General features: G+C 44.4%; 1 protein-coding gene across 2 annotated transcripts in view; it reads left to right on the top strand.

The window, feature by feature from the left end:
* ZNF12 (zinc finger protein 12) overlaps positions 1–25,011 on the top strand; it is a 32,087-nt gene extending 7,076 nt beyond the window's left edge. The window contains exons 1-4 of one of the 2 annotated variants that reach the window (XM_045992865.1): positions 1,180–1,209; positions 17,219–17,345; positions 17,597–17,692; positions 21,334–25,011. In XM_045992865.1, the coding sequence (XP_045848821.1) occupies positions 17,312–17,345; positions 17,597–17,692; positions 21,334–23,186 (1,983 nt within the window). In that variant the 5' untranslated portion in view covers positions 1,180–1,209; positions 17,219–17,311 and the 3' untranslated portion in view covers positions 23,187–25,011. Of the gene's footprint in view, positions 1–1,179; positions 1,210–17,218; positions 17,346–17,596; positions 17,693–21,333 lie in introns of those variants that run through there. The other variant, XM_045992864.1, reaches the window with a different exon arrangement.
* The last annotated feature ends 38 nt before the right edge of the window (positions 25,012–25,049 follow it).

Here is a 25,049-nt window from a genome sequence, read left to right as displayed (position 1 = left end):
TGGTACAGTTTCACTCTTCCACATATGGCTGTCCAGTTTTCCCAACACCATTTGTTGAAGAGACTGTCTTTTTTCCACTGGACATTCTTTCCTGCTTTGTCAAAGATTAATTGACCATAGAGTTGAGGGTCCATTTCTGGGCTCTCTATTCTGTTCCATTGATCTATTTGTCTGTTTTTATGCAAGGACCCTACTGTCTTGATGATTACAACTTTGTAATAGAGTTTGAAGCCCAGAATTGTGATGCCACCAGCTTTGGTTTTCTTTTTCAACATTCCTCTGGCTATTCGGGGCCTTTCCTGCTTCCATACAAATTTTAGGATTATTTTTTCCATTTCTTTGAAGAAAATGGATGGTATTTTGATGGGGATTGCGTTAAATGTGTGGATTGCTTTAAGTAGCATAAGCATTTTCACAATATTTTTTATTCCAATCCATGAGCATGGAATGTTTTTCCATTTCTTTATGCCTTCCTCAGTTTCTTTCATGTGTATTCTATAGTTTTCTGAGTACCGATTCTTTGCCTCTTTGGTTAGGTTTATTCCTAGGGATCTTACGGTTTTGGGTGCAATTGTAAATGGGATCGACTCCTTAATTTCTCTTTCTTCTGTCTTGCTGTTGGGGTATAGAATTGTAGCTGATTTCTGTGCATTGATTTTATATCCTGACACTTTACTGAATTCTTGTATGAGTTCTAGGCGTTTGGGATGGAGTCTTTTGGGTTTTCCACATAAAGTAGGATCACATCATCTGCAGAGAGTGAGAGTTTGACTTCTTTGCCAATTTGGATGTTTTTAATTTCTTTTTATTGTCTGATTGAGGCTAGGACTTCTAGTACTATGTTGAATAGCAGTGGTGATAGTGGACAGCTCTGCCGTGTTCCTGACCTTAGGGGAAAAGCTTTCAGTTTTTCCCCATTGAGAATATTTGCTGCGGGGTTTTCATAGATGGCTTTGATGATACTGAGATATGTATCCTCTATCCCTACACTTTGAAGAGTTTGGTCAAGATAGGATGCCATACTTTGACAAATGCTTTTTCTGGATCTGTTGAGAGTTTCATATAGTTCTTGTTCTTTTATTAAGGTATTGTATCACACTGATTGATTTGCAGATGTTGAACCAACCTTGCGGACCAGGAATAAATCCCACTTGGTTGTGGTGAATAATCCTTTCAGTGTGCTGTTGGATCCTGTTGGCTAGTGTTTTGGTGAGAATTTTTGCATCCATGTTTATCAGGGATGTTGGTCTGTAATTCTCTTTTTTGATGGGATCTTTGTCTTGTTTTGGGATCAAGATAATGCTGGCCTCGTAAAATGGGTTTGGAAGTTTTCCTTCCATTTCTGTTTTTTGGAACAGTTTCAGGAGAATAGGTGTTATTTCTTCTTTAAATGATTGGTAAACTTCCCCTGGAAAGCCATCTGGCCCTGGGCTCTCATTTGTTGGGAGATTTTTTTTTTAAGATATATTTATTTATTTGACAGGCAGAGATCACAAGTAGGCAGAGGCAGGCAGAGAGAGGGGAGGAAGCAGGCTCCCCGCTGAACAGAGAGCCTGATGTGGGGCTCGATCCCAGGACCCCAGGATCATAACCTGAGCTGAAGGTAGAGGCTTTAACCCACTGAGCCACCCAGGCGCTCCCTGTTGGGAGATTTTTGATGACTCCTTCAATTTCCTTACGGTTATGGGTCTGTTCAGATTTTCTACTTTTTCCTAGTTTGGTTTTGGTAGTTTCTACGTCTCTAGGAATGCATCCATTTCTTCCAGATTGTTTCATTTGCTGGTATATAGTTGCTCATAATATTTCCTTATAATTGTTTGTATTTTTTTCGGTGTTGGTTGTGATCTCTCTGCTTTCATTCATAATTTCAATAATTTGGGTGCTTTCTCTTTTCTTTTTGGTAAGTCTGGCCAGGGATTTATCAGTCTTACTAATTCTTTCAAAGAACCAGCTCCTAGTTTCGTTGATCTGTTCTACTCTTCTTTTGGTTTCTATTTCATTGATTTCTGCTCTTATTTATACTATAATTTCCCTTCTGCTGGGTTTAGGCTTTCTTTGCTGTTCTTTCTTCAGCTCCTTTAAGTGTAGGGTTAAGTGGTGTACTTGAGGCCTTTCTTGTTTCTCGAGAAAGACTTGTATTACTATGTACTTTCCTCTCAGGACCACCTTTCCTGCATTCCAAAGATTTTGAACAGTTGTGTTTTCATTTTCATTTGTTTCCTTGAATTTTTAAAATTCTTTGATTTCCTGATTGACCCATTCATTCTTTATTATGATGCTCTTTTTAGCCTCCATTTATTTGAGTTCTTTCCAACTTTCCTCTTGTGGTTGAGTTCTAGTTTCAAAGCATTGTTATCTAAAAATATGCAGGAAATGATCCCAAGCTTTTGGTACCAGTTGAGACTTGATTTGTTACCCAGGATGTGATCTATTCTGGAGAATGTTCCATGTGCAGTAGAGAAGAATGTGTATTCTGTTCCTTTGGGATGGAATGTTCTGAATATATGTGTGATGTCCCTCTGATCCAGTGTGTCATTTAAAGCCTTTATTTCCTTGTTGATCTTTCCTTAGATAATCTGTCCGTTTCAGTGAGGGGGGTGTTAAAGTCCCCTACTCTTGTTGTATTATTGCTGATGTGTTTCTTTGATTTTGTTATTAATTGGCTTATATGTGTTAGGGGCATAGATATTTAAAATTGTTAGATCTTCTTGTTGGACAGGCCCTTAATTTAAGTATGATATAATGTTCTTCCTCATCTCTTATTATAGTCTTTAGTTTAAAATCAAATTTGTCTGATGTAAGGATTGCCACCCCAGCTTTCTTTTGAAGTCCATTGGCATGGTAAATTGTTTTCCACCCCCTCACTCTGAATCTGGAGATGTCTTTGGGTCTAAAATGAGTCTCTTACAGACAGCATATCAATAGGTCTCATTTTTTTTTAATCCATTCTGATAACCTGTGTCTTTCCATTGGGACGTTTAGCCCATTTACAGTCAAGGTAACTATTGAAAGATATGAATTTAGTACCATTGTATTGCCTGTAAGGTGACTATTACTGTATATTGTCTCTGTTCCTTTCTGGTCTATTTTAGGCTTTCTCTTTGCTTAGATGACTCCTTTCAGTATTTCCTGTAGGGCTGGTTTGGTGTTTGCAAATTCTTTTAGTTTTGGTTGTCCTGGAAGCTTTTTATCTCTTCTATTTTCAATGACAGCCTATCTGGATATAATATTCTTGGCTGCATATTTTTTTTGTTTGTTTGTTTAGTGCTATCATGCCAGCTCTTTCTGGTCTGCCAGGTCTCTGTGGATAGGTCTGCTGCCAATGTAATATTTCTACTGTAATATTGTATGTTACAGACCTCTTGTCCCGAGCTGCTTTAAGGATTTTCTCTTTGTCTCCAAGACTTTTAAGTTTTAGTTTTAGATGACAGGGTGTTGACCTATTTTTATTGGTTTTGAGAGGGATTCTCTGTGCCTCCTGGATTTCAATGCCTGTTTCCTTCTGCTGATTAAGGAAGTTCTCTGCTATAATTGGCTCCAATATACCTTCTGTCCCTCTCTTTCTTCTTCTTCTGGGATCCTAATTGTTCTGATATTGTTTTGTTTTATGGTATCACTTATCTCTTGAATTCTCGCCTCCTGATCCAGTAGTAGTTTATCTCTCTTTTTCTCAGCTTCCTTGTTCTCCATCATTCGGTCTTCTATATCACTAATTCTCTCTTCTGCCTTTTTTATCCTAGCAGCTGAAGCCTCCATTTTTTATTGCATCTCATTAATAGCTTTTTGATTTTGACTTGGTTACATTTTATTTTTCCAGAAAGGGATTCTCCAGTGTCTTCTTTGCTTTTTTCAAGCCCAACTAGTATCCTTGTAATCATCATTCCGAACTCTAGTTCCAACATCTTGCTAATGTCCATGTTGTTTGGCTCCCTGGCAGTCAGTATTGGCTTTTGTTTTTGTTTTTGTTTTTTTGAGATGAATTTTTCCATTTTGTCATTTTGCCCAGGAAGTATATAGATGAACAAGAGAAGAAAATGCTACAAAGGTAACAGATACACTAAACAAATCAGAAATGACCCAAAACTGGGGTCAGGTTGGGGAGAGGGAGAAAAAAAAAAAAATAACAATATGATCATGTTGGTGAATAGAATACAGCCCCACACTAGAGTTTGGTTGTATTTTGGTCTGTTAGAAGAAACTGCCTCCCAAAATTTTAAAGAAAGAAAAACTTACATATATACAAAAATAAGGATAAATATAATGAAGGGATGGAATATGACTGTAAAAATGAAAATTTTAAAAGATTTTTGAAAATGAATTGATAAGTTGGTTAAAAAGAAAAAAAATTTTAAAAAAGAGAGGATTGTGATCTGGCAGGAGACTAGAATAAAGCCATTCATTAGGTTTAGTATATATTTTGGTCTGTTAGAAGAAACTCTATCGGGGCACCTGGGTGGCTCAGTGTGTTTAAGCCTCTGCCTTCGGCTTAGGTCATGGTCTCAGGGTCCTCGGATTGAGTCCCACGTCAGGCTCTCTGTTCAGCAGGGAGCCTCTGAAAAAAGAAAAACTTATGTATATATACAAAAATTGAAAGTTTAAGTACAAATAAGGGATAGAATATCACTGTAAAAAAAGTTGAAAAAGATTTTTTAAAAGGAATTGATAAGATACTGGTTAAAATAAGAAATAAGAAAAATTAAAAAAAAATAGAAACAGAAAAATAAAGAAAATTTTAAAAATTAACTTTGAAAGACTAAGGAACCATGGGGAAGGAAGGCTTGGATTCTATGTGGTATGTTCCCCTAGCGCTGGAGTTTAGCAGTTCTCATTGATTGGGAACGTGGTCTTGGCTGGATGTTCTTGCTGATCTTCTGCAGGAGGGGCCTATTGCAGTGATTCTCAAATGTCTGCCTGAGTTGGAACTGCACTGCCATTGCCAGGGGCCAGATTAAGTCATCTGCTTGGGTTTGCTCTCCAGAGTGGAGGTCGGTAGTAGGGAAAGGTTGATAATACATCATGGAACAGTCGGGTTGGACTGTTCTGTCTTTACTGTGCCTCTTGAGTTCCCACGTCTCTCGTACCAGCATTTGGAGGGCGCTTGTGCCTGGCCTGGGGTGTACCTGACTGCTGGTCCTAGAAAAAGTGGATCCTCTGGGCCTGGGACACTGGGAGACTGATGGTGGTGTAGTGTCTGGAGCTGTGTGGGATCAGGTGTAGACGGCCTTGGGGGTGCATATGGAAGGGGCAGGATCAGTTCATCCTTAGGATCTCCATCTAGGATCTTTGGAGGCTGGGACTTCCGTTGGTCTTTTTGGGCCTCTTGGGTGATGTGATTTAAGATCCTGGCCTATCCCTGCCTTTTGCAAGCAGATCGCACCCAGGGGGTAGGGTCTGGACAATTGCTAGCTGGGAGTCAATGTACGGAAACTGGTCCAGGTGTCCTGGCTCTCCTGTTACAACTCACCACACCCAACGAACCATTAGGACATTCAGTGTCCTTTCTGAAGGCCATCTGACATTAAAGCTGTATCATTCTAACTCACATTGTTTTTTTACTTTGTGGGGATGCATCTTACTCGATAGTCCTTTGAAAACCCCTTCTTGAATTGTTGATCATACAGTTTAGGACCATAGGCTTACTCTGCCCTGATCCCATAGTGATGTCCCCGTGTGTGGTGGCACAGAGACAGACAAAGGGTGGGTGTCCCTCCAGAGGAGAGACCAGTCAGATGCCCACCTGTGTGCCCTCCTGGAGGAGACTTAGGTGCCTCTTAGGCGCACCAAGTCCTTATAAACCCCGGACTAGTGTCCTGAAGGGCTCACCATAGAGCCTATGAGGTCACCACGGAAACAGTTTGGGGCCTACTCAGACTCTATAGTCTCAAGACCGTGGAGCCACAGAGTCAGTCCGCCTCACGAGCCAGGTCAAACTGCACGTTTACTCACCCATTCGCACCAAAGTTATTACAGTTCCTCCCCTCTTGGGAGGCCCTGACCTGTGAAATTCCTTTCGGAATTCCTTTCTGATCCCCCTCCTGGGAGGTTTCTGACCTGAGGGATCTCCCCCTAGGGAGGCCCTACCTGTGAGATATCTAAGAGGTCTCTGGAAGGTGATCAGTCTCCCCTTCCACCCTGACGGATGGGCCTGACTGGGTGCCGGGGCCCCAGGCCTTACTGGAATCTGATGTCGGAATCTCAAGTCTCCTTGAGTCTGGCAGGAATAGCGGAGCAGGGCCTCTCCGAGGCAACCGGGTGGGAGACCGCCAGAGTTTAAGCAGGGCACATCTTCTCCATTATGACCCCTCGTTCTGTCACTGCCCCACCGTTGCCCTCACACCAGTGACAGCAACGGGCCAGCGCTGTTGGGTTTCCCAGTCAGGGAACCAAATGTTGTGGAACCTGGACTGATTATTAGCCAAAGAACCAGGTAGCACTCAGAGACCTTGGAGATCAGAGATTTATGTAAACCTGGCAGGCTCAGAGAAGAGCAACCTACCAAGGTCTGAGCCCCAAACACAAACAAAGGGGGTAGTTTATACACTTTTACTTCTGTATCTGTGGCACTGTTATGGCTGCGGCCAGTTGGCAGGGGGGGACCCGGAATGGCCCTGGAGCTGGGACTGGGATCCGCTGCTGGATTGGTTGGCCACCTCAGAACACAGATTTCCCTTATCACTTTTAATGTGTAGACTTACTTTTTTTTTTTTTTAAAGATTTATTTATTTATTTGAGAGAGAGCATGAGAAGGGGGGGAGGTCAGAGGGAAGCAGAATCACCCCCCCCCCCCATGTGGGACTCGATCCTGGAACTCCAGGTTCATGACCTGAGCTGAAGGCAGTTGCTTAACCAACCAAGCCACCACATGCCCTGGGTAGACTATTTTTGAGAGCAGTGTAAGTTTATAGGAAAATTAAGTGGTCAGTACAGAGGTGCCGTCAACCCCTCGTCTCTGTTCCTCCTGCTGTGAACGTCTTAGGTCGGTGTGGTTCACTGTAGTAGTGACAGGTGATTATCTGAAGCCTGTAGTTGATGTTAGAGGTCATGCCTTGTGTTGTGTGGTTCAGGCCTTGCTGTCTGGATAATGCACGTTTACTGCCCTGAAAGTTCCCTGGGTACCACCTGTTCATCCCTCCCTCCCCCAGTCCCTGACAACCACCCGTCTTTGCGCTGTGTGTATACTTTTGGCCTTCCGAGAATGCCCATGAACAACATGGGCCTGATCTCTGGGTTCACTTATATGTGTTTTTTTTTTTTTTCCAATAAATACAGACTGGCACCAAAAAGATATTTTCCTAACATTTTCTCCCCAGCTTACTGTATTGTAACAATACAATTTGTCATACACATAACATGCAGAACATGTGTTAATCAACGGCATGTTGTGGGTAAGGCTTCTGGTCGGCAGGATACTGTAAGTTTGTGGGGGGTGTGGTTCATAAGTTGTATGCGGACTTTCAGCTGTGAGGGTCAGTGTCCCTAACCCCCGCGTTGTTCAAGGGAGTCACACAGCCTGTAGCTTTTTCAGTTTCGGTTTTTATGTGAAGTGCCCGCTTATGCCAGGCTTTCTGTCACAATACTGTTTTATTTTGCTTTTCATAATTGACTTACAAAATAGCTTTTTTAAAAGATTTTTTTTATTTATTTGACAGAGATCACAAGTAGGCAGGCAGGCAGAGAGAGAGGAAGGGAAGCAGGCTCCCTGCTGAGCAGAGAGCCCGATGCGGGGGGACCCTGGGATCATGACCTGAGCCGAAGGCAGAGGGTTTAACCCACTGAGCCACCCAGGCACCCCAACTTACAAAATAGTCTTAAACCTTTATACGTGTTTCCTGTTTGGATCACGTCAATAAACATTTTCTTCCAAGCTTCTTAATATTTTTACTTTATTTTCCAGCATTACCATTTCATTCTTTTTTTTCTTTTTGAAGGTTTCATTTATTTATTTGACAGAGACAGTAAGAGAGGGAACACAAGCAGGGGGGAAGCTAGAGAGGGAGAAGCAGACTCTTTGCTGAGCAGGAGCCTGATGCAGGGCTGAAGGCAGACGCTTAACTGACTGAGCCACCCAGGCACCCCTACGACTTCATTCTTTAATGATTTCATTTTGACGAGTTGAATACTGTACGTTTTTAAGATTTCTCAAAATGAGCATGATTGTGTGGGTGGGAGTCCTCAGCCAGCGCTGGAGCCACAGTCTCACTCGTGGGCCGCGGGTAGGGGCGAGTGGGTGGAGTTCACGGTCTCAGGCTTCCCTCTCCGTTTCTGTGGTTCTGTTTTCCTCTGCTGGCTCTGGAGGATGGCCATGGTCGCTCTCCTTGGGGGGACCCCATTGTGGTGTTCTGACTTCGCAGCTCTAGAGGCCTTGGATGTCTGAGAATGTGCTTTTTCCTGCATGTTGCGGAGGACTCTGGCTCAGTGGGGCCCCTGGACTGTGGGCTTCGGGCCCCAGTGGGGTGTGTTTGGGACCCCGGAGGTGGCTGTGGCACACACAGCCCTTTGTTAGAGTCCCTTTGCACATGGCTTTTTGTCTATACCCCTCCGAGGGCCTTGCCTCCTCTCAGCATTTACTGCCTTGATGCAACAGCTGGGAAGAGAATGGCTTGGTCTGCATCCTAAGCCCTCAGACAGTGGCGCAGAGGGAGGTGCTCTCAGAGTATTCTCGCTCACACGTCCAGTGATCTGGCTTGTGTGCAGATGCGTAGTCGGCTCGGAGTTCTTGACTATGAAGCGGTCTCTGGAACATTGTACTGAGTGTTCCTTTAACACATCAAGGATTGTTCCCTTTTGAAACTCACCTAAAATCCTTAAATATCTGCAGTTCCGGCTAGTTTCTTAATTTGTTAACGAGGTTTTGTGAAACCCATTTTCTTCGAGTTTCAAAAGCTTCTGAAGCTGCTTTCTTAAAGTCAGAGAAAGAACAGTACAGTTTTCTCCTCTCTTTGCATGTAATCATGAACTTGGGCAAGCTACTCAGACCCATCAGAAGAGAGAATCAGTTTGGAGCATTCACAATAATGCTGATTGTAAGCATGTACTTTATGTGCATTACAAACAACAAAAACTATCATTTTTTTCCTTAATATGTATTTTTTCTTAATAAGGCAAAAATGCAAGCATTAAAAAAATCCCTGCAAATTGCACATTTTGTGAAATTACAGACGGCAAAACCAGAAGTTAAAGTAAGATGTACATTGTTCTACTTACGCTTTAGAACTTAACTACTTCCTGTTTCCATCCCTTGCTCTCTTGGTTTTGGTAATGACTTTTAACACGTGAACTTGTGGGCGCCGGTCTTCATCAGGGTGGCTGCAGTCTTGGCTGGAGATGTCTGAGTGAAGGATGGATACAGCTTCTGGAAGACCTGCTCGCTGTTGCTCCCTTAGCTGGTCTGCTCACAGGCCGGGCCGGGGCAGTTCTGCACACACTGGTCTGGATTGGGTGGGAACCACTTTTAACACCACTCTGTGCTCCGGAGCACAGTTCTCAGTGCTCTGAGCCCAGCACCTTTACCCTTAGCAGGCCAGCAAAGCCTGGTCCCCAGACTTCCCCATACCTGGAGCTTGGGAGAATAACAGGGTCAGGTGACCAGGCATCTCGGAGAATCTTGCCAGTGGGATGCATCCTGCACTCTTTGATTGTTCCACATGAAAAAACATAGCTTTTCGGTCAATGTCTGGAGTTTGTGTTCTTCTCACATGGCCCCTGAGTATGACACAGCCTTTCCCTTCACTGCTGTCCACACCACTCTTTACTCTGTGTTTTGTCAGAATCCCTGGGGCCTTTTTCTTTTTTTTTTCTTTTAATTAACATATAGTGTAGTATTTGTCTCAGGGGTACAGGTCTGTGGATCATCAGGCTTACACATTTCACAGTACTCTCCATAGCACATACCCTCCCCAATGTCCATAACCCAGCCACGCTATCCCTACCCCCACACCCCCCAGCAACCCTCAGTTTGTTTCATGAGATTAAGAATCTCTTTTATGGTTTGTCTCCGGCCCAATCCCATCTTGGTTCACTTTTTCCTTCCCTACCCTCACAGCTCCCCACCCTGCCTCTCAAATTCCTTAAATCAGAGAGATCATATGATAATTGTCTTTCGCTGATTGACTGACTTTGCTCAGCATAATACCCTCTAGTTCCATCCATGTCGTTGCAAAATGCAAGATTTGGTTTCTTTTGATGGCTGCATAGTATTCCATTGTGTGGGCACGTGTGTGTGTGTGTGTGTGTGTGTGTGTATACACACTCCACATCTTCTTTATCCATCTGTTGATGGACATCTGGGCTCTTTCCATAGTTTGGCTATTGTGGACATTGCTGCTATAAACATTCAGGTATATGTGCCCCTTCAGATCTCTACATTTGTATCCTTAGGGTAAATATCCAGTAGTGCAATGGCTGGGTCGTAGGGCCGCTCTATTTTCAACTTTTTGAGGAACCTCCATACTGTTCTCCAGAGTGGCTACACCAGCTTGCATTCCCACCAACAGTATAAGAGGGTTCCTCTTTCTCCGCATCCTCGCCAACACCTGTCATTTCCTGACTGTTTCATTTTGGCCATTCTGACTGATGTGAGGTGGTGTCTCACAGTGGTTTTGATTTGTATTTCCCTGATGCCAAGTGATGTTGAGCACTTTTTCATGTGTCTGTTGGCCATTTGGATGTCTTCTTTGCTGAAATGTCTGTTAATGGCTTCTACCCATTTCTTGATTGGATTTTTTTTGTTCTGTGGGTGTTGAGTTGGATAAGTTCTTTACAGATTTTAGATACTAGCCCTTTATCTGGTATGTCATTTGCAAATATCTTCTCCCATTCTGTGGATTGTCTTTGGTTTTGTTGACTGTTTCCTTTGCTGTGCAGAAGCTTTTTATCTTGATGAAGTCCCAGTAGTTCATTTTTGCCCTTGCTTCCCTTGCCTTTGGCGACGTTTCTAGGAAGAAGTTGCTGAAGCTAAGGTCAAAGAGGTTGCTGCCTGTGTTCTCCTCAAGGATTTTGATGGATTCCTGCCTCACATTGAGGTCTTTCATCCATTTTCAGTCTATTTTTGTGTGTGGTGTAAGGAAATAGTCCAGTTTCATTCTTCCGCATGTGGCTGTCCAATTTTCCCAACACCATTTGTTGAAGAGACTGTCTTTTTTCCACTGGACATTCTTTCCTGCTTTGTCGAAGATCAGCTGACCATAGAGTTGAGGGTCCATTTCTGGGCTCTCTATTCTGTTCCATTGATCTATGTGTCTGTTTTTGTGCCAGTACCATGCTGTCTTGATGATTACAGCTTTGTAATATAGCTTAAAGTCTAGAATTGGTGATGCCACCAACTTTGGTTTCCTTTGATCCTTGCTTCAATTTCCTTGCTGGTTATGGGTCTGTTCAGGTTCTCTATTTCTTCCTGGTTCAGTTTTGGTAGTTTATATGCCTCTAGGAATGCATCCATTTCTTCCAGATTGTCAAATTAGCTGGCATATAGTTGTTCATAATATGTTCTTATACTTGTTAGCATTTCTGTGGTGTTGGTTGTGATCTCTGCTCTTTCATTCATGATTTTATTAATTTGAGTCCTTTCTCTTCTTTTTGATAGGTCTGGCCAGGGGGTTATCAGTCATTAATTCTTTCAAAGAACCAGCTCCTACTTTCGTTGATTTGTTACACTGTTCTTTTGGTTTCTATGTCTCTGATCTTTGTTGTAATTTCTCTTCTCCTGCTGGGTTTAGGCTTTCTTTACCCTTCTTTCTCTCGCTCCTTTAGGTGTAGGGTTAGGTTATGTACTTGAGACCTTTCTTGTTTCTTGAGAAAGGCTTATATTGATATACACTTTCCTCTAGTACCGCCTTTGCTGTGTCCCAAAGATTTTGAACAGTTGTGTTTCATTTTCATTTGTTTCCTTGAATTTTTAAAATTCTTTGATTTCCTGGTTGACCCATTCACTCTTTAGTAGGATGCTCCTTAGCCTCCATTTATTTGAATTCTTTACAACTTGCTGCTTCTGATTGAGTTCTAGTTTCAGAGCATTGTGGTCTGAAAATACTCAGGGAATGATCCCAAGCTTTTGGTACCAGTTGAGACCTGATTTGTTACCCAGGATGTGATCTATTCTGGAGAATGTTCCACGTGCAGTAGAGAAGAATGTATATTCTGTTGCTCTGAGATGGAATGTTCTGAATATATGTGTGATGTCCCTCTGGTCAAATGTGTCATTTAAAGCCTTTATTTCCTTGTTGATCTTTTGCTTAGATGATCTGTCTGTTTCAGTGAGAGGGGTGTTAAAGTCCCTTACTATTATTTTATTATTGTCAATGTGTTTCTTTGATTTTGTTATTAATTGGTTTATATAATTGGCTGCTCCCATGTTCAGGGCATAGATATCTAAAATTTTTAGATCTTCTTGTTGGACACACCCTTTAAGTATGATATAGTGTCCTTCCTCATTTCTTACTGTAGTCTTTGGCTTAAAATCTAATTTATCTGATATAAGGATTGCCACTCCAGCTTTCTTTTTAGCATGGTAAATTGTTCTCTACCCCCTCACTTTAAATCTGGAAGTGTCTTTGGGTTTAAAATGAGTTTCTTGTAGACAGCCATATCAGTGGGTCGTAATTTTTTTTAACCATTCTGAGACCCTGTGTCTTTTGATTGGGAGCTTTAGCCCATTTACATTAATTTACATTCTTTACTATTGAAAGATATGAATTTAGTGCCATTGAATGGCCTGTAAGGTGACTGTTACTGTATATTGTCTCTGTTCCCTTCTGTTCTATGTGACTTTTAGGCTCTCTCTTTGCTTAGAGAACCCCTTTCAATATTTCCTGTAGGGCTGGTTTGGTGTTTGCAAATTCATTTAGTTTTTGTTTGTCCTGGGAGCTTTTTATATCTTCTTCTATTTTCAGTGACAGCCTCGCTGGTTATAGTATTCTCGGTTGCATGTTTTTCTCATTTAGTGCACTGACTATATCATGCTAGCCCTTTCTGGCCTGCCAGGTCTCTGTGGATAGGTCTGCTGCCAGTCTAATACTTCTACCATTATATGTAACAAACCTCTTGTCCCGGGCTGCTTTCAGGATTTTCTCTTTGTCACTGAGACTTGTAAATTTTTACTATTAGATGATGGGGTGTGGACCTGTTTTTATTGATTTTGAGGAGTATTCTCTGTGCCTCCTGGATTTGGATGCTTGTTCCCTTCGCCTTATTAGGGAAATTCTCTACTATAATTTGCTCCAACATACCTTCTTCTCCTCTCTTTCTTTTTCTTCTGGGATCCCAATTACTCTAATACTGTTTCATCTTATGGTATCAGTTATCTCTTGAATTCTCCCCTTGTGGTCCAGTAGTTGTTTGTCTCTCTTTTTCTCAGTTTCTATATTCTCCATCATTTGGTCTTCTATATCACTAATTCTGTCTTCTGCCTCATTTATCCTAGAAGTAAGAGCTTCTCTTTTTTTTAAAAGACGTTTTTGTTTATTTATTTGACAGACAGTGAGAGAGGGAATGCAAGTAGGGGATAAGGCAAAGGGAGAAGCAGGCCTTCCTCTGAGCTGGGAGTCCAGCACAGGGCTTGAGCCCAGGATACCGGGATTATGACCCAAGCTGAAGGCAGACGCCTAACGACTGAGCCACCCAGGCACCCCAAGAGCCTCTATTTTTTATTGCACCTCATTAATAGCTTTTTTTAATGTCAACTTTGTTAGATTTTAGTTCTTTTATTTCTCCAGAAACGGATTCTCTAATATCTTCCATGCTTTTTTCAAGCCCAGCTAGCACCTTGATAATCGTCATTCTGAACTCTAGTTCTGACGTATTACTAATGTCCTTATTGATTAGGTCCCTAGCGATTGGTAGTGCCTCTTGTTCTTTTTTTTGTGGTGAGTTTTTCCCACCTTGTCATTTTATCCAGATAAGAATAGATGAATGAGACAACAAAATACTAAAAGGGTGGGAACAACCCCAGAAAAATATATGCTAACCAAATCAGAAAAGACCTAAAACTGGAGGGAGAAGAAAGGGGTACAAAATAAAGAAATTAAAAATGAAGAATGAATATATATATATATATATATATATATATATATGACTTGTGAATTGAACAGAGCCACACACTTGATTTGGGGTATATTCTCATCTCTTAGAAGAAAGTACCTCCCAAAATTTTAAGAAAGTCACGATGAAGGGATGGAATATCCCTGTAAAGATGAAAATTTAAAAAGATTCCTAAAAAGGAATTGATAAAAATATAGTTGAAAAAAGAGGAAAGAATGTGATCAGGCTGGAGTCTAGAACAAAGCCATAGGCTAGATTTAGAGTATATTTTGATCTGTTAGAAGAAATTGTATCCCAAAATTTTAAAGAAAAAAAACCCCTATATGTATACAAAAAATAAGGTTAAATACAATGAAGGAATAAAATATGACCATCACAATGAAAATTTGAAAAGATTTCCTCAAAAGGTATTGATAAGATAAAATAGTTAAAAACCATTAAAATAGGCGGAAAAATTTTAAAAATAGAATAAGAAAAAAATAAAATTAAGAAAATTTAACTTTGAAAGACTAAAGGATCATGGGGAAAAAGCCATGAATTCTGTGTGTTGCTTTCCCCTAGATTTGGAGTTTCACAGTTCGTTCTTTTCTTTTTAAGATCTGTTTATTTATTTGACAGAGATCACAAGTAGGCAGAGAGGCAGGCAGGGTGTAGGGAAGCAGTCTCCCTGCTGAACAGAGAGCCTGACGCGGGGCTTGATCCCAGGACCCTGAGTGACCTGAGCTAAAGCCAGAGACTTTAATCCACTGAAACCCAGGCACCCAGTTCCTCAATTCTTCTTCTTCTTTTTTTTTTTTTTTAGATTTTATTTATTTATTTGACAGAGAGATATCACAAGCAGGCAGAGGCGGGTGGGGGGGGGGGAGTAGGCTTCCTGCTGAGCAGAGAGCCCCATGTGGGGCTCAATCCCAGGATCCTGGGATCATGACCTGAGCCGAAGGCTCAGGTGCCCCCAGTTCCTCAATTCTTGATTGGTGAACTTGGTCTTGGCTGGATATCCTTGCTGATCTTCTGGGGGTGGAGCCTGTTGCCGTGATTCTCAAATGTCTTTGCCCGAGGCAGAATTGCACCTCCCTTCCAGGGGCCGCGCTCATAATCTGCTCGGTAGCCTTTGTTCCCTGAACACTTTCCATACCACTTTGGAGGACGGGAGTGAAGATGGTGGCCTCCCAATCTCCAGCCCCATAGTTGCCGAGAGCTTGGAGCCCCACTCCTCAGTGCTTCCTCAGAGAAAAGCAGTCAGTCCCTCCCATCTCCCTGGTCTCTGGCCACTCTGAGCTCACCTGGCCCATGACTGAGCATTTCTGTCTTGAGCATTTCTGTCTCCAAACAGGGTCTTTGGAGTCTCTAAACCCAGCAGATTCCTCCTACACACTCCCATGCCGTTCCTTCCGGAGGACGAAGGAGGATGTCTTCCCAGATCTACCACTTGTGGGGTCCCTGCTCGAAGGATAGTGGTCCGACTATGCCTTGGATCACAGTTTAAGCCCAACTGAGAGCTCACTGCTCAGCTCCGTCTCTGCAGCGGCTTCCCCGCTCTGATACCTGGGAGCTCTGCCACACTTAGACACCCCTGGTCTTTCTGCGACCCTGCGGGTCCTGAGACCACACTGTCCCCACAAGGGCTCCACCCCCGTTTAGCCTCTGGAGTGACATCCCTCAGTGGAGCAGACTTCTGAAAGTTCCGATTTTGTGCTCTGCTGCTCTCTCACTTGCCGGGAGCTGACCCCTCCCCCTGCGGTCTTTCTCCCCATCGCTTTGGATTCACTTTTCTGCACGTCCTGCCTTCCAGAAAGTGGTCGATTATCTGTTCCTAGGATTGCAGCTCTTCTTCTGTTATATCTACTGTTGAGTTTGTAGGTGTTCAGAATTGTCTGATAACTGTCGAGCTGAACTGGGACCTGATGATACTTCAGCCCCCTTGCTTCCTCTCCCTCGAGGGGCCTTTTTCTTAACACAGGGACACGCTTACAGTCCTTCCTTGGTAATTGCATAAACTTGACAGCTGCATTACCTTTAGTTGCTTAAACTTCTGTCTTACTACTTTCTGTCCTTATTTGGAAAGAGTTGATAAGGGACAGGTATCAGTAATATGTAGGTGTCATTGAGACGTGTGTATTATGTTCCAAGGACTTGGCTAAGTGCATTCCATGCATTAGCCCATTTGATGCTGGTATTATGTGATGTGATAGGCACCACTCTTACCTTTATTTTAGAGGTCGCGATACAGTGGGACAGTTCTAATGACTGGTGTATTTGAGTAGGACAGTTGATTCAGAAGATATATGTTTAAAAGTCTGGTTTGGGCATTCTCTGGGTCTGTTGTGAGCTGTGTGCCCCTCTTTGAGACCTTATCCCCGCTCTTCTGAAATGTGGGTGGGAGGAAGGGGGTTCTGAGTTCCCCAGTGGGAATTAGGGACGGCCAAACCCCATCGTTACTGACAATTCGTGTGGCAGCCGTGTCAGACCCGGGTAGGCTTACCCTGCAGTAGAGCACACGATTGGGCTGTCAGTTGCTGGACTTGCTTGTGGCGTTGGCAGTTGTGGCCGGTGTTGCTTCTGTTAGCTGTAGTAGGAACAGGTGTGAACAGAGATAGCGGTGGAATTTCAGGCTGTTGAGTTTGGATCTGGGACGTGTCTGGAGTTCAGGAGAGAAGTCGGGGTGGCTGGTTTGGACATGCTGACATGTAGGTGGGAATTAAAGCCAGGTGGTCCGGTGGGATCACAGCAGGGTGCAGACAGCAGAGTAAGGGACCAAAAACAGAGCCCGGGCCCTCTAACTTGAGGATGACATGGGAACAGGGGAGCCAGCAAAGGAGATAGAAGGAGCAGTGGGAGAGGTGAGAGGAAAACCGACATTGGTAATGTTCTGGAAGCGAAAAGGAGCGAAGTGCATCTTGCGTTGGTGGGGGTGCTCCTCGGTGCTGTTTTCCTCAGGGCGGCAGCTGCATCTGCTGGTCTGTGTCCCCAGCAGCCAGGATTGTCCTTGCTCATAGTGCAAGACGGTATTTTCTTTTTTTGTGTATGCTAAATGAAGTCATCCTGCCATATTTCTGCTATGTTTATTTTCTTTCCACAATAAGGAAGGTATACAGTGTTCATAGATAACTTGACCAGTGAGCTTGGTAAGCTCTTGTCCTCGTCCGCCTTCACCTCATCCAGTTCCGATCTGGTGCTGTTACAGGGGCCAGTGTCATTCAGGGACGTGGCCGTGGACTTCACCCAGGAGGAGTGGCAGCAGCTGGAGCCCGAGCAGAAGACCACGTACCGGGATGTGATGCTGGAGAACTACAGCCATCTCATCTCCGTGGGTGAGGAGAGCCCACTTTCTCGATTGCTAAAATACATGGGATTTCCCTCAAATGTCACCAACTCTAACTTGGAGTTTGACGGGACAGACGTGAGTGGTCTGTTTTGGGCAGCAGGCAGGGCATTTTGGTCTTCACCTCCTCAGTGAAAGGTTCTAATTGTGGTGCTGGTTGTGAGGCAGCGCTGTCCTCGGACGACAGAGACCCAGCAGCCCAGCAGTCAGCCTCAAGTTCTCTTTCATTTCTGTTAACAGGCTGTCACATTATCAAACCGGAAGTTATCATCAAGTTGGAGCAAGGAGAAGAGCCATGGATAGTAGAAGGAGAATTCCTACCACAGAGTTACCCAGGTGTGTTAGTGCAGGCAGTGCGGAGACTGGTAACTTGGAAGTGTTTTTCCCGGTAATTGTTAATGGTCCCGAACCTGTAGACGTGACTACAGTCACCTGTGTGTTCCAGCTACCCGAGTCCCTCTCCCAGCGCCTTCTTCCTTCCCCCACGAGAACCTGTGTTTGCAGAACGTTGCCATGCTTGCCTCTTACCCAGAGCCCCTGCCCAGTCACTTCCTTCTTCCCCAGCTGTGGCGTCATGCTCGCTCCCAGGGCGTTTCCAGCCACCCTATTATCATGGGTTCTTTCATTCTTAGGCCTTCATAAGCCTGTTGTCGAAAAGTAACTGATGTGACTCTTCGGTTCTTGCCACCTTCCTTTCTTCTTCCTCTTTTCTGTGAAATGGCTCAGACTGGTTTCTGACCCCAGTTTCACCTCCCCTTCTCTGAGGTCAGATTCCAAACCCTCACCCGTGCCTGAGCTGGTGCGTTCGGTTCACCTGTGGCGTGTGTGCTGCTCATGCTTCCCGCCATCCGGCGCTTCTTACGTCTGGTGACAGCAGTGTCTGGGTCTCCTGCCCGCCCCCAGACACTTGTGTCCGTCTTGTCTCTCACTCCCTGTTCTGTCCCAGTGCTTGACCAGCGTCCTGTTCCGTCAGGCGCTCAGTGCGTGTGGTGTACGGGAGTGAGTTCCGTTCCTTCCCCCCTCAGAAGATGTCCCCAGCGGGTCTGCTTCCACCTGTGGTGCGTTCCGGTTCCTGAGTTCCTCACAGGGCTGCTCCTGCCTCTGTCCTTGGGGCTGTTGTTTGCCTGTTTGTTTATGCTTTACCATCCCTGTCCTCCTGTCCAGCCTTTCCTGTGGTAGCCGTCCCACACCCCCTTGCACCTGCAAGACGGGTTCCTCGACATTTCCAGTCGATCTTATCACTGGTCGCCCAGGAGGAGCCTTTGGTGAGCCCCTGCTGCTACCCGATTTCCTCCTCTTCCCTGTGCTTCCTGGAAAATGAATGTTCTGTGCTTCCCCACAACCCTTGCTACACTCCACAGGGTCCTCGCGCCTAAGTGTCTTCTATTAGTGTGGTTATTGTCCCTGTCGCTTCACCTCAGAGGGGCCTGCTCTGTTTGTCCGATGACACGTTCTTCCAGTCCGGGCTCAGTTTTCCCACCCTTCTTGACGTTTTTCCTTCTGGCTCTTACCATTATCTCAGTCTGCTCCTTCTCTCAGAGTGGACTCTGCCTCGTGGCCATACCTTGAAAAAAGTTAGGTTTGATCAACTAATCTGTTATTTGGTAGGATGTATATTTTGTTTGTGCTTTTCTCTTTCTTTTAAGACTTTATTTATTTATTTGAGAGAGAGAGCACATGAGCAGTGGGGAGGGGCAGAGGGAGAGGGAGAAGCAGGCTCCTCGCTGAGCAGAGAACCCAATGTTGGGCTCAATCCCAGGACCCTGAGATTGTGACCTGAGCCAAAGGCAGAGGCTTAACCCACTGAGCCACCCAGGTGCCCTTGAGCTTCTTTCTTCCCTAGATCAGTGTGTAACGTGTTCTCCCTTGCCTTGGTATGTACCATGCAGTGTGCACTCGAGTATCTGAGCAGCCAGGTAGGTGACAGAACTTTCTTGTCCATCTATTGAGAAATAACTTATAAGCAGTTCTGAATACGCATGGCCTGGGTCACATCCCCATTTATATCGCAGGTACCTGAAACATACCCACAGGATTCAGATTAAGAGCAAATCTCTGATTCCTGTTCAGGGACTCAAAGGAAATAGGGAATAGAGTCGTACTTTCTAAAAGACAGGATTTGTTTAAGAAGAGTATTGCATGGTGTAATTTAAAACTCCACGTTCACGTGGACCGTTGATGGTCCAGTGCATGGCTGAACCGGTGTGCTAAAATCATTGTTGGCAGTGGGGGCGGTAATTATTTTCAGCTTTCAGGGGAGATGGAGCTGATTGAAGTGAGAAAGGATTTAAGCACTTTTTGCCTCCCTGAGAGGTTTTGAGTAGGTCGGGGCTGGAGGTCAGGTGAACTGTATAAAATGGTAAGAGCAGAGACTTGGGTTTGAACGTGAGCTGGGCGTTGTTGGCACCCCAGCGATCTCAGAAGCAGCCCCTGGTGCCTGACACAGGAATCCGTGTCTCCCAACTTGCTGCGAAGTGGGGTGGCACTGAGTGCTGGTCCCCTCCTCCACGCCCAGCCCCCCTTGAGTGTATCACATGACACACGTTGCCCAACAAATAACTTGGTTTTCCTGGAGCAGAAATTATTTGCAGACCAGTATAATCCCAGTTTGGAATCATACTGTGAATCCAGGTGAAAAGTATTCTTTGTCAGATGTTTTATCTGTCCTGTCTTGGCACAGACTGAGGGAAGCTATGGTTTGGGGAGGACAGGGTCAGGATCGTTTCATTTGATGTGGATGACAGCAGCTGCAGTCGTCTGGTTCATCTAAAAACTTGTAAGAGAAGTAAAAAAGGAGCGGCTTGGGAAATCTGATTTTTAGGGTTTGTAAATGAAAGTGAAACCAGGTGAAACTCAGGAGTGGTGAAGTCTGTTCTCAGAACGCAGTGACCGTGCTATGTCAGAGGCAAGACTCCTTTAAGGAAATCGCCAGGAGACTGAAAATGGGAAAACTAGTTACTGCGTTACATGTGTTTTATGCCAGATGCTGGTCTGAGCCCTTTATGAATTTATGTCACCTACAAAGACCCTAGAACGTAGGTGCCATTGTCTCCACATCACCTATGGGTCATCCTGAGCTAACGGCGACATGAAGGACTCCCCCAGGTCACCCAGCCAGAGTGCATGTTGTATTATCCAAATGGAAACAGAGTTCCGTGGTCTGACTGAGTGCAGGTTAAATCCTAACATCACAGAGGGTTTATGACATCTTACACTTCAGAAGGGCTGGCACGCTCTGGTCTGTTTTATCCTTCATGTTGGACATGAGCTCCTGGGGCTCTCATTCCACATGACACAGAACCACAGGGAGTGAGAGCCCTGGCCTCACAGGTGCTCCTCTAAACAGAAGGAGGTTTGGGTGCAAGCGGATTTGGCCCTGCTGTGCAGAATCTGGGCAGAATGGTTTAGAAGGATCTGGGCCAGTGAGAATGCTGCCACAAGAATCTCAGTGAAAGGTGATGGTGCCTGAGACCATCCATCTCTCCCGCTTGCTGTGCAGTGGCGTGGTGCAAAGTGCCGGTCCCCTCCCCCGCGCCTGATGCCTCCGGGGTGCCTGTCCACCCTCCTCGCTAGGCTGTGCTCCTTGGGGCCCTTCATTCACCCCATCTGGTGTGAGTCCTTCCATATCTGCCTATCAGCTGCCCATCTGTTCCTCCACCGTCCTTTGTCTTCCCATCATTTCTCTGTTTTTATATCTTACCATCTATGCCCAGTTGGAACAAAATCTTATAAAGTAGCAAAGATCAAAGGTGCTTGTGTTTTTCCCCTTTCCTCACCTCAGAGGTGTGTCAGTGTGTGTGTGTGTATGTGCGCATGCTTGTGTGTGTTTATTTCAAACCATAACTGTAGGCGCAAGAAGGACACTGGGAATTATTTTCATCCGTCCATGCAGCTAGCCTCTGTGCTACAATGAAACGCTTGCATGGGATCTTACATGGGAAGAGATACAAAATTTTGTTCATTTTGCCTTTTTTTAGAGGAAGTCTGGAAAGCTGACGTTCTGGGAGAGAGAGTCCAGGAAAATGAAGGCAAATATTCAAGGCAAGCCGTATCCAACAACATCAAAGCCCTGATTGAAGAGAGAGGTAATGTTCTTGGTAAGACTTTTCATGTGGAAACGAATCCCATTCCTTCAAGAAAAATGTCCTATAAATGTGACTCGTGTGAAAAGAGTTTGAAATCTATTTCAGAATATATTAGTAGTGATGGCAGCTATGCAAGAATGAAGCCTGATGAATGTAGTGCGTGTGGGAAACCACTTCCCCAGATGAAACTCGAGAAAACTCATCCAGGAGATGAATCTTATGAATTTAATCAAAATGGGGATGCTTATAGTCTAAATGAAGAAAGTATTTATCATAACATTAATATTTTGGAGAAACCCTTTGAATATATTGAATGCCAGAAAGCCTTTCAGAAGGATACAGTTTTTGTTGATCACATGGAGGAGAAGCCCTATAAGTGGAATGAATCTGAAATAGCCTTTCTGCAAATGTCCAACCTCCGCGTACACGAGAGGTCTCACATGGAGCTGAAGCCCTATGAATGCAGCGCGTGTGGGAAATCCTTCTGCAAGAAGTCAAAGTTCATCATCCATCAGAGGACTCACACAGGAGAAAAACCTTATGAATGTAATCAGTGTGGGAAATCCTTCTGCCAGAAGGGGACCCTCACTGTCCATCAACGCACTCACACCGGGGAGAAGCCCTACGAATGTAACGAATGCGGGAAAACCTTCTACCAGAAGTTACACCTCATTCAACATCAGAGAACTCACTCAGGAGAGAAGCCCTATGAATGTAGTTACTGTGGAAAATCCTTCTGCCAGAAGACACACCTCACACAACACCAGAGAACACATTCAGGAGAGAGACCCTATGTTTGTCATGACTGTGGAAAAACCTTCTCCCAGAAGTCCGCACTTAACGACCATCAGAAAATCCACACGGGCGTGAAACTCTACAAGTGTAATGAGTGTGGGAAGTGCTTCTGTCGCAAGTCTACGCTCACCACACATCAGAGGACCCACACTGGGGAGAAGCCCTACGAATGTAACGAGTGCGGGAAATTCTTTTCGCGGTTGTCCTATCTCACTGTACACTACAGGACTCATTCGGGAGAGAAGCCCTATGAATGTAACGAGTGTGGGAAAACCTTCTACCTGAACTCGGCCCTCATGAGACATCAGCGCGTGCACACCGGAGAGAAACCATACGAATGTACCGAGTGTGGAAAACTCTTCTCTCAGCTGTCGTACCTCACTATACACCACAGAACCCATTCAGGAGTGAAACCCTACGAATGTAACGAGTGCGGGAAGACCTTTTACCAGAACTCAGCCCTTTGCCGACATCGGAGGATACATAAAGGAGAGAAGCCCTACGAATGTTACATATGTGGAAAGTTCTTCTCTCAGATGTCATACCTCACCATACACCATCGAATTCATTCAGGAGAGAAGCCCTATGAATGTAATGAGTGTGGGAAAACCTTCTGCCAGAATTCAGCCCTTAATAGACATCAGAGGACACACACAGGAGAGAAAGCCTACGAGTGTTATGAGTGTGGAAAGTTCTTCTCTCAGATGTCCTATCTCACCATCCACCACCGGATCCATTCGGGAGAGAAGCCCTTTGAATGTAATGAATGTGGAAAAGCCTTCTCTCGAATGTCCTACCTCACTGTACACTACAGGACTCATTCTGGAGAGAAGCCCTACGAATGTAACGAGTGTGGGAAGAAATTCTACCACAAATCAGCCTTCAATAGCCATCAGAGGATTCACAGGAGAGGGAATGTGAATGTACTGGACGTGGGGAGGCTTCTCTGAAGTCGGAGAACCTTTCAGTGTGGTGAGTGGGAGATGCCTGCTGACGTACGTCAGAGCTCACACGGGTGTGTGCACAAGGCTTTGTGTTAGTCAGACTCGAGGCCTGAAAGTTCACAGGGTAGGAACCACAACTGTAACAAGACCACAGCACCTGTCGGATTCCAGACTCTACAGGGGTCAACGTTCGTAAGCATTCAGAACGTGTATGCATTTCACCGTGGACTCAAACTGTTTTACACATCAGGGAATACATACCAAGGGAAAAATCTCTCCGTTTTAAAGAAGGTGGGAAACCTACTCCTTTGGAAATTATCCGTATTAAATGTTACGTTTCTGATGTAGTATCAAGCTTCTTGAAAACAAAAATATAGACGATGAAGATACTTGTGTAAATAGAAGCTGTGAAAGCAGCGACAGTGATCCAGACCACAGCGTAGCAACCTCACACTCACACGGGAGCGGCTCCTGGGCATGTAGGGCTTACGTTTCTGAGCGGTTTTCGGTCTGTGTGCTTGCTTTTTAGGGTGCTGCATTACAGGAAGTGTATGTTCGGTTTGAATCATGTTTGGAAAGCCACTCTATCCTTATTAGAATAATTCAGGAGATGCAGTAAGGTTATCCATTTTAAGCTCCACCATGTTTGTATCCCAGTCCCCTGAAACGGTCACCATGCTGACATCTGATAGTCTCAAGTACACTGTTTCTCGTACTCTTGCCTGGCATTTTTAAATGTCTTTGATCGCTGTTAACGAACAAAGTCTTCTGTAAAGAAGCCAGTGTTTTTATAACGTGTTCAGCTGTATCTGAGTCACCCAGAGTTGGAAATTCACACATACAATAGAGAAGTGCATACATAACTTCCAAGTTGTTAATGCCAGACATTTCCAGTAGTACGAAGCACCTGTAGTACTCACTGTTCTCTATAGTTACATTTGCTTAAAGTATTTAAGTGCTTAAGATATTTCCATTTGTATCAGTTTTTTTCCATCTGTTTTATTTGGATGCTTACATAAGTGTGGAGAACATACATACTATGTAACTTAGGAATTTTCTGTATTTTTATTTGATAGGATAGTATTTTTAAATATTGTGCTCTATTCCTTCTGAATGAACTCTTCCTGTGGGTTTGTGGCAGACGATGCTGAGTGACCCTGGTCACTCCTTACTGTTTGCCAGCAGAATTTGGGACTCCATTTCTCCTCGTGGAATGGAGGGAAATCCTGACAAGTTTCAACGAGTAATGATAATCCCTTTCTCATTGCCAGCAATTGGTTTAGAATGGTCACAGGACCCAGCTCTGTGCAGATAAACAAAGGCGATATCTGACAGGTTATTTCTGAAAAAGGTTCCCTCAGAGATTCCAGGAAAGAATCGTGCAGGGTGAAGCGTCTATTGTGGACCGTCGCCTTTGCTGCCTGTAATGCCTGGCTGTGCTCTTCAGCACAGAATTAGAGTCTGAGCATGGCAGAGCGGAAGGACGGGGAGATCCTGGGACCTGGACGATGGCAGAGCCCTGACCCGCCCAGCCGCATGGCTCCTCGGCCTCTGGACTGCCACTTCTGTCGTAGACGAAATTTACTTTGGAGCCAGTTGGTTTAGGCTGCTGTGTTAGGGACAGCTGAAGACACAGAGATACCTTTGTAGGAATTATGCAGTTGAGAAGGACTTGAGGTAAATCGCCGATTTAGAAGTACTGATAGAGGTTGGTCTTATTTTCTGTAAATTTTGATGTAAATAGTTTGAGCACTACAAACCAACTTCAAACAATTAAATGTGTATATTTCCTCAAATGGTTACATCACTGACAGAAGGACCCTTAGAGCCCAATAATGATGTCAGATACGCCTTCCTTTTCACAATGCA

This window comes from Meles meles, chromosome 21 (genome assembly GCF_922984935.1).
Source record: "Meles meles chromosome 21, mMelMel3.1 paternal haplotype, whole genome shotgun sequence".
Taxonomy (NCBI): domain Eukaryota; kingdom Metazoa; phylum Chordata; class Mammalia; order Carnivora; family Mustelidae; genus Meles; species Meles meles.
Note: the sequence above shows the minus strand (reverse complement) of the source record. Positions and strands in the feature narration are given on the sequence as shown.